The 17,368-nt window shown below is 45.7% G+C and overlaps 1 protein-coding gene across 1 annotated transcript in view; it reads left to right on the top strand.

Annotated features, from left to right (window-relative positions):
• The window catches only part of CLTC (clathrin heavy chain), a 987,367-nt gene that overhangs the window by 175,010 nt on the left and 794,989 nt on the right, over positions 1 to 17,368 (top strand). Inside the window, exon 3 of the mRNA XM_078679837.1 lies at positions 7,516 to 7,784. Within this exon, the coding sequence (XP_078535963.1) occupies positions 7,516 to 7,784 (269 nt within the window). The remainder of the gene's footprint in view (positions 1 to 7,515; positions 7,785 to 17,368) is intronic.

The following is a 17,368-nucleotide window of genomic DNA, read 5'->3' as shown; positions in this document are numbered from 1 at the left end:
ACCAGGGAAGTGTGAGTTTAGCAAGGGCGATACGCGAGCGGCCATCCCAAAATAATCGTCTCTGCAGGCTCTCCACCTCTCGAAAATAGCTCGCCGGAATAATATCAAAAGTATTCTGGAGAGCGTACAAAAACCGCGGCAAAGACATCATTTTGAAAAGAGCTGCGCGCCCGAGTGGAGATAGCGGTAGCCTGCGCCAGCGCACAACATCTAGCTTTAATCTCTGAAGAGGAGGGAGCAGGTTACGCTCATAGCGAGCAGCTGGGTCCAGAGATATAAAAATCCCCAAGTACTTGAATCCTGTCGGTGAGATCTGAATAGGGCACCTGCGAGGCAGGGGAGGGAGACCACCCAAAAGCACATACACACAGGATTTGGCCCAATTAATCACAAGGCCTGAGTTCTTTCCAAACGAAGTAAGCACGTCAAACAAAACATTCAGCGATTTTCGAGGGGACATAAGATACAACAAGATATCATCTGCGTAGAGCGATACGCGATCCTCGAAATCCATTGAATACCCTTAATCGAGGGCTCCCACCGCAGCCAAGCCGCCAGCGGCTCCAGGGCGAGGGCAAAAAGTAGTGGTGACAACGAACAGCTTTGCCGTGTGCCCCTCCCGAGGACAAAAGACCCAGATACTCGGCCATTCACGACCACCTGCACCAATGGCTCCTCATCTAAAAGTTTCACCCAGCCGATGAATCCAGGACCAAAACCGAACTTCGCAAGAGCGGCCCAGAGATAAGGCCACTCCAGCGTATCGAAGGCCATCGTGGCATCCAGGGAAGCCAAGATGGCCGGCTCACGAAGAGACGCCGCCCTCGCGAGAGCACCATGCAAGCGCCGCAGGTTGAGTGCCGTATTACGGTGTGGGATAAAACCGGACTGATCCGGGTGGACCACATCGCCGATCACCTTTATCAGACGGTTGGCTAATAATTTGGCAAGAATTTTGGGTTCAGCATTGAGAAGCGAGATGGGCCTATACGAAGCACAGCGATCCCGCGGCTTCCCCTCCTTATGAATCACAACGATAGTGGCAAGACGTTGGTCACGAGGAAGGGAGCTGATGTCTCGTGACTCTAGAAATATGTCACGAAGATACGGAGCCATTGTGTCAGAACGCAATTTGTACAATTCGATGGGCAGACCATTGGGACTCATGGCCTTACCAGAACGCACGGCACGAATAGTGATAGCTACCTCATCGGCCGAAAGCGCGCATCCATTAGGTCTCGGTCAGCCTCAGACAGACAGGGCAATGCAATATCGCGAGCAACAGATGAGTCCTCCTCCGGCCTGTAAGAGACCGGAGAGTAAACAGTTCGGAAATGTTCCACGAAACACTCAACAATGTCAGCCGGATCCGTCACACGCACTCGATGGGCACGCTCCTCAGCAAAAAATTTACTCAGTCCTGTAGGGGCGAGGTGATTCAAGACGAGGTCTTCCACCAGGAGATCCGTTGCCATATTATCGGAGGTTTCAGGGACACCAATAATGCGTACGTTATTTTGTCTGGCCCTATTTTCAAAATCCTCCAGTCGATGGGCCATGAGGTCATTAGAGGATCGCAGATTTCCAATTTCAGTCTGCATGTCGGACACATCGGTCGTGAGGCTGGAAGTCTTCAGATCTAGCGTCTTGACCCTTTCATTGGTCTTTGACAAGTCCGCTCTGATCAAAGTAACATCGACGGCCACAGTGTCAATTTTGAAAGCGAGAACCTCATATTGCTGGCCAATGGAAGCCTTCATGCTGGCAATGGCGCCCATGACATCCTGCAGAGTCAATTCGGTCGACGCGGCCGGGTCTTCCTTGGAATCTGCCAGAGCACGACTGACGCCGTCGGGGGACCCCTTGGAATGGGTATAGCGATCCATGACGTTAGTCTGGATCGGTTCCCCCCCGTAGAGGCGTTTTAGTTTTCAGTTTCTCGTTGTCAGCCCTAGCCGCCATTTTGAAAAGTGTGCCCCGGAGGGGCCCGCTGGACCTGGTGAAAATGGCCGGTCAAGACCAAACCACCAAAGACCACGAAGGAGGGCCCCAGAGGCACAAGCAGCAGCGTAGCTCAACAACCAAGCATCCACGACAGCTGGCACACAATAGATAGGCAGCGTTAGGCCGAACCGCGCGGGGGGGGACCGGGCAGTCCTGTGATCCGATAAGGCCGAAGACCCAAAAACGAAACCGAAAGTAGATCCGGGGAGCAGGGGTAAGCCCTCAAGCCGTTGTTGTTCAACTACTCCCCGGCGTCCTGGTGTGTCAAGCCCCCGGTGTCGCCGCGGGGCGGGCCTCAAAAGCTCAGATCGTCGTAGCATCGGTTCCCGAAGTCCAAATCAAATTTTAAAAACAGCGAAGGTGTCAGCTGAGGTACATCTACAAGAACCCGTCATCAAAATCAGGATAACTTTCAGGATATGTGCGGAGGGCGGCGAGGGTCTCGAGAGCCCTGTGCTCCGCGGCCATCTCGGATGCGCGCGAAGCTCCTCCCTCTGTTTGCATTGTTAATTCAGATTTTAAAACTAAGCACGTAATACGTTCTAGCCCTTTTTTAAGCGGAGGTGGGAAATAAAGATTTTATTCCCAATTAGTCCTACAAAGTCTGATCGACATAGGAAAATATCCTTGGGTTGTATTTCACTGTGAGGGCACACTAACTCCTAGATGTAGTGTGCCCTGTTTTTATATATATCTATATATGCGCACCATGCCCTTTGGACTTACAAGGCACACTTTAGGGGGAAACTAAAAATATATTTTAAAAATTGGCTTTTTCCACATGGTAGGTTAAATTGCAGCTGCCCTCTTATGACCTCAGTGCATTTAAACTAACTAAAGCCTAGACAGAGTACCGTGGTTCTTCTGACGGGAAGATATTTGTTATGCATGTGGGTGATGTAAATATACACCTTAGCCCCATATGACAACTTTCCATGCCAAAAGTGCACTAAAGGCACCAATGGACTTCTAGGGAAGTTAAATAGACCAGACCGGGACGTCACGTGTGCACTTCTTAGAAGGTAAGCATGGGTACTTGACTGCTGTTCTAAAACCAGATCCTCCAGACAGGCATAAATTGAAGGACCCCAGCAAAAATGGGGACATTTTTTATATCGAGCATCAGCTCTTTAATATCTATTGACTTGGACAATGAGGACATCACCGATAACTATCAAGTGTGTGGAATGTGCTTCATTGTTCATAAATTCTACCTCTCATTCCAGGCATTTGAAAGTGATAATTGCACAATCCATGAGGCTGCCTTGATGCTCCATGATCCCTCACCTGTTCTTCTACTTTCGGTAGTCATTGTTCTAGCCCTTTCAATTCTTCAGCTTGCTAGTCAACCCTTACTTTTAGATCTTCCTGACCTTTGACTAAAAGTTCTCCTCTGTTTTTAGCATGATTGAAGATGTTAAGTAAGTCATGGAGCAGCCACTCTTCCCGGGGCAGGTTGGCTACTCGAAGCCCTCCAGGTCCACCCAGTCTAGATGCTGCTGGTGAGACCCCAGCCTATTCAGGGAGAAAACCTTGTCGCTGGTGTTCTTAGATTTAGTCTCCTTTAACATGTAGTGCGAAAGTGAGTCCCCAGTATTAATCCCTCAGCCAGCAATCTGTGTCCTGACTGAGAACAGGGCTAAATTTAATATGCCGGTTGAGCTACCTGGGCCATCCAGCTCCTCCTATCCCTGCTTCAATGCAACCTTCAACATCCTGGGTGTCCACCGGAATAGAAGCTAAGAGTCTCGTGCTACTCACAAAGCATGTTTTCCAGTCATGATATGCTAGATTTCTATCACTTCATTTCTGTTCCTTGTTCCATAAATGTTGTGGGTGGTGCACACTATTCTCTCCTGAGCACGCCATTCTCTCCGTGGCACCATGGTGCTGTCTTGAATCCAGATCGGCAGCTGGTGAAAGGATGAAGTCTACAGCGCTGAAATTCCAGGGCTCCTCGATCTTTAGTGGGTTACAAGGACTTGACTGTTCTGTTTCCAAGGAGTGCTTGGACCTCTAGGCTTTGGTTCTACCAGCCACTCCTGCCCCCTCCTAACTGTGCAGGGTCTGTGCTCTAGCTCTGATAATACACACTTCCACCCGGGTGCCTGTGATACTCCACCCATCATCTGTCACTTCGTTATTCAAATAAGGTTAACTGAAATGGTAGCTGTTGAGTAAATGTAAGTAGCACTGGTATCCTGTACCATGGATAGGAAACCAAAACTTGAACCATTTAGCTGGCATTGTTTGCACTTTTTGACACATGAATCCAGTTGTGTGCATTCTACCACCAGCACATGTGAACACATCTTGTTGAATTACCTTGCTTTGGCATGCACAGTGGACACACTCTTGAAAGTGTGTCGTACGTGCCTGAGGGATCTTCTTAAAGTAAATAACCGCTATATGAACAAATAGTCCTTTGGGTTTTGGTGTGTAGTGTAGATTACTCATAAACTCTGACCTAACCAGTTCCATTCTGTGATTATGGGGTTGTCTTTGTGAAATTGCTCATTGGAGTCATTTAACACTATGTTCGGTGATGTTAAAGAGTGTAAACCATATCCGGGTTAGCCCTTACTGGCTTTCTGCTTCGTAGTACTGTTACAGAGAAATAAAGTATTGGACGTAAATGGTGTCTGGAAACTTTAATTCAGAATTGTCCAGTGTATGCCAGGTATGTCAGATTTTCAGTATAGCTTCGGAATACGATTGATTTCCATTTAGATTAATTGTATGTGTATGTAGGTAGACATCCTGAAAGTCTGACACTATCTGGCTCTCTTGGACCTCGCACTGGACTTCATTGAACCTTATACTTAAGTACCAGCCACACCGCCCAAGCACAAAATTAATTTAGAAAAACGTAGTCTCCACCAACCCTACATCTGACTAGACTATTGGTTGTATGTAGGACTTCGATTTTGATCAGAAGGAATCCAGTTGCTTTGTTTCCAGGCTCTGATAAAATAAAGTAAAAAATCTGTGAAGACACCTGAAAAGTAAAATTTCTGTATTTGATTGTCTTTTTCTTGATCAGATTCGCTGTGTGAGGCAAATTAAGTGAAAGCTAGAATATGTGCTGTTCTGCAAATATTTTAAGTTGAAGTTCTTAAAGCTTTTAGACTGATCGTTGTATATTGTCTGTGGTGTGCTTTTATGTACTTTTTGTATTCTTTTATGCATGTATGAGTAGTCTTTTATGGAGCTGTAAGCGTGCCATTGATTCCAGTATCGGTCACCCTGTGCTTCTACTAGCCCCCCCAACCCCCGTCTAACTTTTAGAATGCCACTCGTTATCATTCTTTTAATTTGTTATTCCAATATTTGATTTTGTATTGCCTTGTAGATTTAGAAATAATGATGGTTTTTAATGTTTTGATACTGTTTTGTTGTCTGTCACATTTTTTTAATGCTTTCTTGTGTTTATGCAGATGGTGAGTTACCTCAATATAGGTTGTATTGGTTTTTGTCCTGTTTTATGAAAAGAGAAAGCAATAAAGAGTGCCATACTACGGGTGGGGGACACTACAGAGTAATGTAGTGTTAGTCACAGATCTGTACCCTATTGGGCACTGTCTTTAAGTAGCAGTGCTGTCTGCAAGGGCAACAGTTTTCTCTTAATATTCGTTGGGGAACTTTATCGTTTTTTTCCACAATTTGTTTTGTGGATGAAGTGGACATTTTCAAATAGCCCCTATTAAAAATGACTTTTGTGTCATTCTTGTATTACTATAGTCATACTTGGATACAGTAGACAAACACGGTTATGTTTCCCACTGTGCATAAGTAGTCTTTGTCACTGAAAGATCTGGCAGTATCAGGACCCGCACTATCGTTTTTTTATTACAATGCTTGGTCCATGTGAGCAGATTAACAAAGTAAAAATGAAAATGACGGGATGCTATTTAAATATTTATTTTCAAATTATAACTACTTTAAGCATTGAACACAGTTAAAAGTGCATGTTGCACTAAAGTATTCAAAGTGGTATTCGCTTGCTTTAAAGGTATTGGTTAAATGCTCTTCACTTCATGCTTTTTATAAACAGGACTTCAACTTGTACAATTTTCTTTTCAGTCTGGTGGATTCCCCTAGTGTAAATTACATATTGTTTGGGATGGAAATACATTTGGCCTGTCCCCCCAAATAGTTTCTTTACAGCCCAAGGAATATAAGTACGGATTCTTCTGTTTTGTAATGTCTTCAGTGATTCAAGAACTGCATGACCTGCACCCATATTAAGGCATAAGATGTATCCATGTTGTGAGTTTGAAGTTTTCGTTTTGTGATTTATATATTTTTTTTTTGGGTGATTTTTTTTGTTTGGTAATAAAAATGCCCTTTTCATAGTCTTGAACATTTTAATCACTACATTAAGCAGTTTCTGCCAATCATCTCATGAACATCGCTAGATTTGGTTCTAGAAGTTGCTGAAGTTGTGAATGTTACATTTCGAGTTGAACAGATGCTATTAGAGGCTTAGGAGAGAGATGGGATGTAGTCTGATATTACTTGTATTATAACCAGAATCTGACACGTCAAGAGGAGAAATGGAAGTTTGTGGAATCTTGAGCTCGTTTTTTGCTTCCACTCAGACGTGAGGTGAAAAATGGCATTTGCCACTGCATCTTCTATTGAGGCTAGGGATTGGTCAAGTTTTTATCCCCAGGAGGGAGGGGAGGGTTGTCACTTAGGAGCGAAAACACTGGAGTAGCTGCATATGTGCTATGAGAAACATGGACCTTTGCATGGGTAAGAGCCCTCGTCCTGTTTTCACAGGTGACTTTGCGTCCCCTATAATGTCTTTCCAATCTACATCTCTGAGCTGTTTCATTGTTTTTACGTTTTGATCATTAGTTGGAGAGTAGAGTAAATGGAAAACACTAAACCACATACATGTCATACTTGTGCCTTCTTTTGTGCATAGGTTTTAAGACCTTATTATAGCTTCTAAAATATCATAGTTTGGCATCGAGCCATTCCATTATTCTAGCCCAAGATAATTTTGCTAGCTCCTTTCTACTTAGAAACTCTTAGTTTGGGAGTGGTTTCAACACTGATAGTTTTCTAATTGTTAAAGGTATGAGTCACCAACTTTTAGGGTAGAACACCATTAGACTATCCGATATAGTTGGACCGCTGTTCTATAAATTGGTTCTGCGTTTACAGAAACTCATTTGTTTCATCTTCTCTAGCACCTTATATAGAGTACATGCAAGCCTCTTAGCAGCTAGTTTTTGTGCTTGGAAAATGGATCTAGTTGATCACTTTTCTTAACTGCTATATGTTCATGTAAAAGATGCATGACTGAAGGTGAATCTTAACTTCTACTTTTACGTGATGGCTTCCATGTGCGTTTGTGTGTGAAACGTAGTAAAATGGTGTCCCCATGCTCAAGTCATCAATCATGAAACTAAATGATGGTGATGGAGCTTATGAAAGGGGTTGGGGCACCTGTAACATTTCAAATATTTTTCTGATTTTCTTTTGCTATTTAATTTCCAGCCGGGAAAACGCTTCAAATTTTTAACATTGAAATGAAAAGCAAAATGAAGGCCCATACCATGACCGATGACGTAACTTTTTGGAAGTGGATCTCACTCAACACCGTGGCCCTAGTCACTGACAATGCGGTGTATCATTGGAGCATGGAGGGAGAGTCTCAGCCCATCAAAACCTTCGACCGACATTCCAGCCTGGCCGGGTGCCAGATCATTAACTACCGTACCGATGCCAAGCAGAAATGGCTACTTCTAACTGGCATATCTGCCCAGGTAATGCATTGACAACAAGGCTGTGCAGTCTTCCAAAGTGTTGAATTATCTATTCAGTTTATATCATATGTTGCGATGTCTAGTGCAGACTGTATTGTATTGTCTGTTTGTATTATACTGCAGTTTTTTTCATCTGTCCAATGAACATCAAGAAACAGTTGGGTTAAAAAGTTATTAAAGGAATGTCATCAAAATAAACCTGGTCAGTGACCAGCCCAAAGCACACTAGTAAATATTATTTACAAAGGCAATTTAATTTAAAGCAACATTTCACTAGTCACCCACTCACTAGTCACCCACGCACAGGAGGGGTTTCGTGCAAGAGGAGCTTGATCACTTAAGACACCAAAGCGAGGGTCATCTTCCATAGTGATACTTGACATCCTAATACCAGGACTTACTGTGAGATGCCTAAAACAACTGTCACCGCAATTGCTTGCCAAATGGAAAGATACAGGAGGACATCTCTGGATGCTGGGGCATAGAGACCTCTTTTTGCTGCTCAAATGAGGTTCACCTCACTAAAGCAATTGAGGGTCTTAATGGTGCAGGGAAAAGCCAATGTTCTCTGGTCAGCATTGTACATTGGCAAACGTTCAAGATTTTAACTAATCTTCTTTCCCTGCTCTGACAACCCCATCTTATATATGACCTTGGTTATGTGGGTCAAACTTCTCGAATCCTTAAATTGAAGATCCCTGAACATAAATCCAACATTCAAATGAAGGATTAACATTCTGGTGTGTCAACACTTTGTAGGAGGGCACTAAAATGTCACAAGTATTCAAGTATGTGAAATGTTGAAATTTGACCCAAGCAGATTAGATCTGACTTGCAAAGCGTTACAAAGAGAATGTTTGTGGATATACACTCTTCAAACTAAGCGGCCATTTGAATTAAATAAAAATATGTTTGTTTTTTTTGTAAAATAACACTTCTGTAAAAATTGAAGGCAAATTGAATTTTGAAAGTCAGAGTTAAAACCATGTTCTACACATTGTTTAAAAATGATAAACCTAGTTGAGATACTACGTTCTACAAGTCAAACATTTCTTGTTTTTCCAGTTAAGTGGGTTTCCCATAATCTGAAAAGAAAAGCTGAGGTAATGGCAAGATTTTAGGGCAGTTACTTCGGTCTCTCTATAATTCAATTGGAACCATTGGGGTAAGCGAGTTTACATATGGCATAGGAACCAAACCCTAGGTAGATTAATGCTTGATATGAGGGATTGCAGGGTTCCGTATAATTTCTTACTAGTAAATTTTTCTCCTTAATAAGGGATGTTAAAATCCTGAAATGCGTTGTTTTACTAAAGCAATAAAAATAATAGATTGAAATAGTTCCTGAATAAGAAGCTTCCTTGAAAGTAGATGTAAAGACTTATTTAAACCACAGGAATCTAAATCCTACATCGTATCTGTTACACGAGAACCATTTTACACAAATTACAGAGGGCACAACATCCATTTTGTCTTCGGGGGTGTGGGCATGAAGGTACTTTCCTCCACACTATGTGGGAGCGCCCGGCTGTGGTGGAATACTGGAGACCAGTGCTACGCACGATATCACAAACGCTGGAAGTGTCACTTCTGCCAAAACCGAGAAAATGCCTTTTAAATGTGTGAGAGCGTAACGATCTTAGGCGTATGGGGCAGATGTGGGCCACAATAGGCCTTATGATTGCCAAGCGGGGCATAGCGCAGAAATGGGGGGCTACAGATCTACCCACGTTGTCCATATGGTGTATGCACATGGATCTTGCAATGATCACAGAACGCTCAGTGTACGCAACCAGGGGAAACCCGCGAAAATGGAACAAACTCTGGGCAGCCTGGAATACATTCCGCGGTGGACTATGCGAACCATTGCCAGAGGCTGATTTCGAAAATTCAGATGACGAGGTGGAAGGGGAGGAGGGTTAGGACTGGGTGTGAGGGGCTGTGTAGCTGAACTTAGGAATGTGATGTACTACTGTCCAGATGAAAACTGTATATTCGCGTATGTATAACTGCATAGATGTGAAAATGCTGTCTAGTGACTGTCATGATTATCATGGTGAAGTTTGCTTCAATAAAAACATGTTAAAAAAAAACCCCACAGGAATCTAAAGGATTACATTCTGACCATGGTGTGCTACAGTTATTTGGTTCAAAGAACCCAAAATTTGTTACACACCTTCATCAGCCTTGGTGCTTATGTAAACTCCCCTACCTTTGAGGCCCCAGCAGACATCCATTCCCCTGGCCCAGATCTTTCAATTTTTTCTTCCATCACCAAATACATGTGTACCAAGCACTAGGATTTTATCTGGTAACTGCATCAACATAGAGTGAAGTCTGTTCAGTCTTGTAGCCTTGTTGGGAGGATTAGTGACGAGAAAGCTACTCTCTCCTCATATCTGGGACTAGCAGCAGTTTCGTAGTAGACCAGCAGATCCGATCAGGTTTCTTCCACAAAAAAAGGGCAGAGTTCCTGATCAATACAGCAACCCCCCTCCCTGATTCTAATGTGCAATGTGTGAACAATAGTGAGGTGTGAGGCTCCATTCTAATTACTTTTCTTTAAGATGCCATACCTTTCATGATCTTGTGTCCCAACACATTAGCTTTCCAAAAAATTAGGTTAGCGTTCGTCTGCTATATTTGTTGAATTCCCTGCATCTCATCTTTTGTGGCCCTACTCAGCAAATGTGCATAATGTGGCACTAAATGACTAGCCATTGCTGTTATCTTTAATGAAGAAAAACACGAAACATACCTATTTTCCTGCTGGTCTAACTCTTCAGTGTGCCTGTCTCGTTAACAGTAGCCTGTTTAAAAATAAAAAAGCAAGGCACCTATCTGTTCTTCAACATCGTCCAATGTGTAGTAGCCTATAGATATTGCTTTTGTCTCCATTACAGTGAAAACAATTCTTACTCCCCTTTACAGAGAGTAGCCTAGAAACTGTCAATCGCTTTAGAAGTCAATACTATCAATTCCAGAAATCATCTAGGTCTTTTAGATTCACTGTCCATAAAGAGCACATGCAAGCTTGCCTCACAGCAAGGCATAGATCTTGGAGCATGGTTACATCTGGTAAAGCACCCACTCATTAATTTCCATTGATTAGATATCAAAGTGCAACATGTAAGCAAGATCCCTCAAGATGGTGCATGCTTCTTACAGATTTTCCACGCCTGATCCCCACATAGAGCATAATTCTGTTTCTAGCACCCACATTTTCAGCGAACTATAGCCCCTTATTGGCCGAGGTGGGGCCCACCCTTCTCTGGCTCATTTGACAGACCATACGGTTCGATGCGCCAAGCATCATGGCGGCGGATGATCTCCCTTCCCCAGGCACTATACAACTGCACCATGCGCGAACACGCACATGAGAGGCCTCTACCGACCCGGGTGAGACTTTCTGGGAGCCCCTGGGTCCGACGGGGGCGATCCTCCTTGGGCGCATCTCCCGGACCAGAAGCGGTTGTGCCACATTAACCCCTCTGCCTGGCCGCCTGGCTACACCCTAATAACCAGGCGCAGCCGGGAGCTGAAACTAGCATAGGTGGGCCTCCATAGCAGTCCTTGGATGCATTGGAACCTGTCCCCCCTGACTGCACCCCTTATGGAGGTGACCTCATATCTGTGGCTCGGTCACCCAGAGGCCCCCGCCATGATCGACCTAAGCCTAAGGGGCTGCCCTGGCCTGAAAATATAGTTTGGGGGCCAGTTGCATTATACAGGGCCCCACTTTGAAAAGACCTGGGGTTGCAGACCTGGTGAGCTTTGAATACGTGCAGTGATTGAGGCGTACCCCAGCTGCCTGCAAGATCTCCCTTAGAAGGGGTGATGTAAACTCCGAGAACCCTGCATGGTGCTTACACTTTCCACACGCCCATGCTCCAGCGATCAACACCTGCACGGGACTGGACCCTCCTGTATTTTGGCTCTTCAGTGGATGCCTTTTCATGCAGTGGGCCTTGAGCCCCTTCTACTTGTCTATAATTGGCACCCCACCACCTCTTCCCCCCGCACTTACCTTTTGGGATCAGCTGCTCGTTCTGCCCATGCACACCACTGACCTGTGGTGCAAGCGGGCTGACCCTTTCGACACACTTAGGCCCAGGGTACTCATATCTCCACTGCAACAGTCGGCCTGAGATTGCTCACTGCCCTTGCAGGTCCAAGCGAAAATCAACAGGTTCACAAACACTCCTCTAGTGATGCATCTAAACCTACTAATGGCCTTCCACTGACCCACGCCAGTCCGGAAGTATCCAGCACCAACTTCATTCTACAAGCCATTTAGGCCTACTGGTTAGCCCATGAGATGAGAATTAAGGAGGTGCTGAGGGGGTTGATGCCGCTCTCCTTTGCCAAATTTTGTAATATCGTGTACAGTGCCTGATGCCGAAGGCTGCATCTCTGAAATGAAGAATAACATCACTGAACTTTAATACTGTTGCGCGCCTTTCTACATCCTCAAAACCCCTGGAAAACCACCACTAAAACATTCACTTCATCTCCTTTCCTGAAGGGATTTAAGGCTCATTACCTGAATAGTTCTTAGAAGACTGGATAGTCATGGCTCCCTGCCAACTAGTTTTCTGCCTGCTTTGTGTTGAGCGCGCCCACCGCTCCTTGGCGTAGCAACACGTCCCGATCCCAACCTCTCCACTCCACCTTACGGGGCCCTCCTGATCAATTTTGTTTTTTAAATTCTTTATTTGCATTTGTCATATGCCTACATTCACTTTGGTACAATATTACATGTCTTGATAAAGTGAAGTGCAGTTTACATTTCCATCAGAAGACCCAGCACCCAGGGGCGTGCTCCCATATTGTCCTCCCAGGATAGTGCATGACCCCAGTCCGCCCGCTACCCATGCGAGTGAAGTACATGTTGGGCCCCGTGGTGGGCCCTGCCCCCACCCTCCAAATGACGAGGCACAACTACCTCCAGGTGTCTACCTCTCTGTGCCCGGGTCCTCTGTGTGGGGTACTGAACCTTTCTATGACTGCATGTTAGTCTGGGTGTCAGATATGCCATGTTTTGTAAGCTAATTGGAGAGGGAGGGGAGACTGGCAGTGCCTAACCAGCCGATACTGTTTGCGTAGCACTGGCGGAGCGGTGAGCAGGATAAGGAGACTTCTCAAGATGTATGTATGTTCATTAATAATTGGACCAGCAGTGGCACTTCTCTAAGGACTTCCAGTGAGATGTCCCCATCCCTCGGGGCAGAGCTGGGCTGTCAAGCTTATAACCCCCATGGGAGTTACCAGTCTGGCTTGCGGCATCTGAGGGCTGTTCCCATTCATGTACCACATCCGACCACAAGTTCACTACCTGTCTCCTGCGCACCCTCTATGTAGCACGCTCTCCTGTGCGCGCACCCACACAGTGACTTCTCTAACCCAGGTCCCAAACTCGGGCCCCACCGGTGACTTCCGTGCCATTGCTATGCACCTCTTCACCAGTCAAGGAACATTGTTCTGACCTTCTTGGGTTTGGGTCTAGGGAAGTCCTCCAACAGGTACACTGCAACAGTGTTCTCCAGTGTTCGGTTCAGAATTGCAATCAGTCTTGTCAGAACCATCCCCTAGTATTTCTGGAGCTGGGTACACTCCCATGGCATCTGACTGAAGTCTGCGTCCAGAATGGCTCAATGGGGACCTCTCCTAGGCTCGGCCCCGTAGATGGCCTTGATCCTATGCAGAGGCAAATACGTTCTTTGAGTGTAATTATATTTAATGTATTTAAGGTGGGTGTTGCGTGACACCTTCTGTGGGTGTGCCAATATTCTACCCCATTCACAGTCTGGTATGTCGCAGCCCAGCTCCGTACTCCATTGTGCCTAGAGGGCGTCCAGAGGTTTACTAGCCATGACCTTCAACGCTCAAGTGCCTCCCTGAGCCCATAGTCAGTAGTAGCTGGAGGACCGTGTGGAATCTTGAAGCATGCATGTAAGGACCTCGTAGGTAAGGAACTGGCTGGCTGACAATGCACTCTGTGGTCCGGTCGGGCAGCGGGAGAAGGATACCCATCTGGTAGCAATCGTTAACAGCTACGATCCTTGCCTCATTGCAAGCATGCATCTGCCTTACCGTGAAAAAAGTTAGGGGTCGCCGTGGTACAAACCCACGAGCTGTGTTTTTCAAATGTTTAACACAACCCTGCCAGCAATGCAGCACCATGGACAGGAGTCCGGACCTTGGGATCCTTGAAGTTGGTTTGAGGAGCTTTGCTTTTAGGGTCCTCTGGTTGGCTCAGGACCAGTCGGGCTGAGTCCTGCCAGGCCAGCCCATCGAGCCACTTGGAAATCCACTGAAGCTTTGCAGTTTAGCTCAAAATCTGGGACTGCCAGTCTGCCTTCCACCAGGCGGAGAGTGTTGAGCTGACCCTGTGTTGTCCCCCATGCAAGATAAACTCCTGAAGGAGAGAATCCAAGGTGACTGCACCCTAACTGGTAGGCTCGCAAAGAAATAAAGGAGTTGTGGGAGCTTCACCATCTTGGAGATGGCTATGCACGCCATAAGGGGCAGCTTAAGCAATCTCCAGAAGGCGACACAGGCCTTAAGAGAACTCCTCGCTTCTCCCAGTATACCCTCTTGCAAATAGTCGGTCTCACTGAAAATCTGAATGCCCAAATATTAAAGTATGTGACACCAACGGAAGTTGGGTGGGAGGGAGGGAGGGAGTGGGTGGGGGTGCGGGGGCGCAACCCATGGACCTGGTACCAACGAGAAAACACTCACACTCACCCCTTCTCCCCCCCCCCCCCTCCTATCGTCTTCCCCCTCCCCCCTTTGCCTGGCATACTGCAGGCCATCCCTTTGGATCTTCAACATGTGGTCCTTAACCTTCTTCCAGGATGCACTATTATTGGGAAAGACTTTAACGCAGTGATGGGCCCCCTCAAATTGCCCACATTTTAAGCTGAATGAAGGCTCTGTACACACAATCTCTACCCTATGAACAGCCAGTAAGGTATCCATTGGACAAACAAGGCACAACTCCATAAGACAGCCAACTTGGAGGCTGGCATGTGGCGTCTACAACACGCATACCAGAAGCAGCAAGATGAGAATAGGAACAGAAAACTTGTGTAGGACAAAACCTTGCTGTGCCATGTCTTTCTTGAAGAGTTAAAGACATGCTGGCTCACTGACAAGACCTAGAAGCTGTTTCACAACTCTGGATGTGATCACTAGACTTGTTCCCAAGATCCGCAACCCCTCTGAAGGCACACTTTACTCCTCCACCGAAATAGCAGCCACATTTGCCTCCTATACTAGTGCTTTATATGTGCCACATAGTTGCGCCCACTAGGAATCCACTTACCATCTCTTTAACGATATACCTTACTCCAGTATTGAATCATTCATAGATTCAACATGCTTGAATCATCCCCGTTGGCGTAGTGGGAGTCCCACGGTATACATATAAAAGCAATAGATAATACTACAATAGGCTACAAGCAATGAACAATCACTGCACTAGCCTATCTATTTTATTTTGTAAAAAGAACCAAACTTAAGCAACCGCCAATAGCACCCTCTAGAACAATCCCAAAAGAAGCTAGGTTCCTCAGATTTTCTACCGCATGTCGAGTGAAAGGGAATCTCCCTGAGCTCTGCTCAGTTTTCTTTCTTCAAAATTCCAGATTTCTTCTCAATATGTCAAATTCTTCAAAGAAAGGTCTCTTCAGGTCGTGTGGATCATGCGGTAAGAGGCTGCATACTGAGGATCCACATAAAAACTGTCGCTACTGCCTTTACCCTCAACGTTTTTTGTGTTTTTTTTAAAAACACACTTCATTGATTTGTATTTTTATTTTGTCAAGCCTTGTGCAATCTTGTATACAGTTGGTTCATAGTTGGATTAGAGAAGCATTTTGACATCAGTAGGTGAATACCAACAAGTTACAGCCAGTAAGTGGTTATCTTACATAGTTTAGTAATTTAGTCAGACTGCGTTGTTGTTCCATTAGGGCTGACTTAATATATCTAGCGATAGTTTCAAAGTGATAACACAACAGTCCAACTCCTCCGTCCCCCGACCCTCCCGTTTGATGATACTGAAGTGTTTCTACCTCGGTTGCCGTTAAACATCATGTAGGGGCCCGTGTTTAGTAGGGTGTCTGACTTAATATTAGATGGGAATGTGCCGTGTAGTGTTATGCAGAGGGACCTTTCTTATGTGTTGTGGGAAAGGGGGGGGGGGGGTCAGTGCTTTAAATGCTTCAAGTATGAGGTTCCAATCTATAGAGATCGTATTTTTCCGCAGTCCACGACACTCCTCTCGCCTAATGACTGCGCTTTCCGGGGCAATAGTAGGGTATGTAGGGCTCCTCTGTTGATGGCTTGTACAGTGTAGCCCAGTTTGTTCAGGTAGAGTCCCGCAAGCCAGTACGATAGCCATTGAAGTTGGCTTGCCAAACAGTAGTCGCAGAAGTCCGGCACACCAAGCCCCCCTCTGTCCATCTCTAGTTGCAGTTTTGTTAGACCTACCCTTCTGTGGCCATTACTGCAGATAGCAGTGAGTCTAATGTTTTAAAAAGGGAAGTAGGGATCAATACCGGTAGGTTTGTAATGAAGTATAACAGACGGGGGAGTACCACCATCTTCGAGATGGCTATACCACCCATTACCGAGAGCCGTAGCGAGCTCCAGAAGGTCGTTTGGGAGCACAACACCCTCACTAATCTAGTCAGGTTGCCCTCTAGTAGATCCTGCGGAGTCCTATAAATTTAGATGCCTAGGTATTCTAATGTGTTTTTGGCTACTGAGAGAGAGAGCTGCCTTAACGGATAGTTTCCAGATGCTCTCCAGGGTGAAAGAAGACCGCCTGGGATTTCGTCTCGTTTATGGCGAGGCCTGAGATATTTTTGAATTGTTGAAAAATGCTTGGCATCGGGCTAGGTTGCTAGTCAGATCATGGGTATATACTATGAGGTCATCTGCATATGCTGACAGCACACGTGTAGCGTTTCCCATTCTAATTGCTTCCCTCTGCAGTTTGATAGCTAGCAGTTCGAGCGAAAGTACAAAGAGCAGTGGTGACAGGGGACATCCTTTGCGTGTGCCCCTACCCACTGGATACAGGCGTGAAATGTGTATTCCGGTGCGGGCTTGCGCCGAAGGAGGCTGTATACAGGAGCTTTACCCATTTCAGGTATGCAGATGGGATGCCAAACTTTCCCATTGCCTTTACAAGGTACTCCCATTTGAGGGTGTCTAAGGCCTATCCCAAGTCCAGGGAGATACATCCGGCATTCGGGCGTTCTATTGGAGTGGCCTCCATGACATGGTACAAGCGTCTGATGTTCAGGGATGTGCTGACGGTAGGTAGGGGAGTAACCGGCGGGCCAATATTTTGCTCAATATCTTGTATTCTGTGCCGAGGAGCGACGGTGAGCGGTACCCTGAAATATCAGTGGGTGCTTGGCCCGGTTTAGGGAGGGACGCCACCAAGGCCTGCATGGTAGAGAGAGTGAGGTTTCCTGTATCTGGGGCAGTTTGATATAATCGTTCCAGGTGGGGATCAGTTTGTCTGAGAATGTGTCGAAAAACTCCATTGGCAAGCCATCAAGGCC

This window comes from Lissotriton helveticus, chromosome 3_1 (genome assembly GCF_964261635.1).
Source record: "Lissotriton helveticus chromosome 3_1, aLisHel1.1, whole genome shotgun sequence".
Classification (NCBI taxonomy): domain Eukaryota; kingdom Metazoa; phylum Chordata; class Amphibia; order Caudata; family Salamandridae; genus Lissotriton; species Lissotriton helveticus.
Note: the sequence above shows the minus strand (reverse complement) of the source record. Positions and strands in the feature narration are given on the sequence as shown.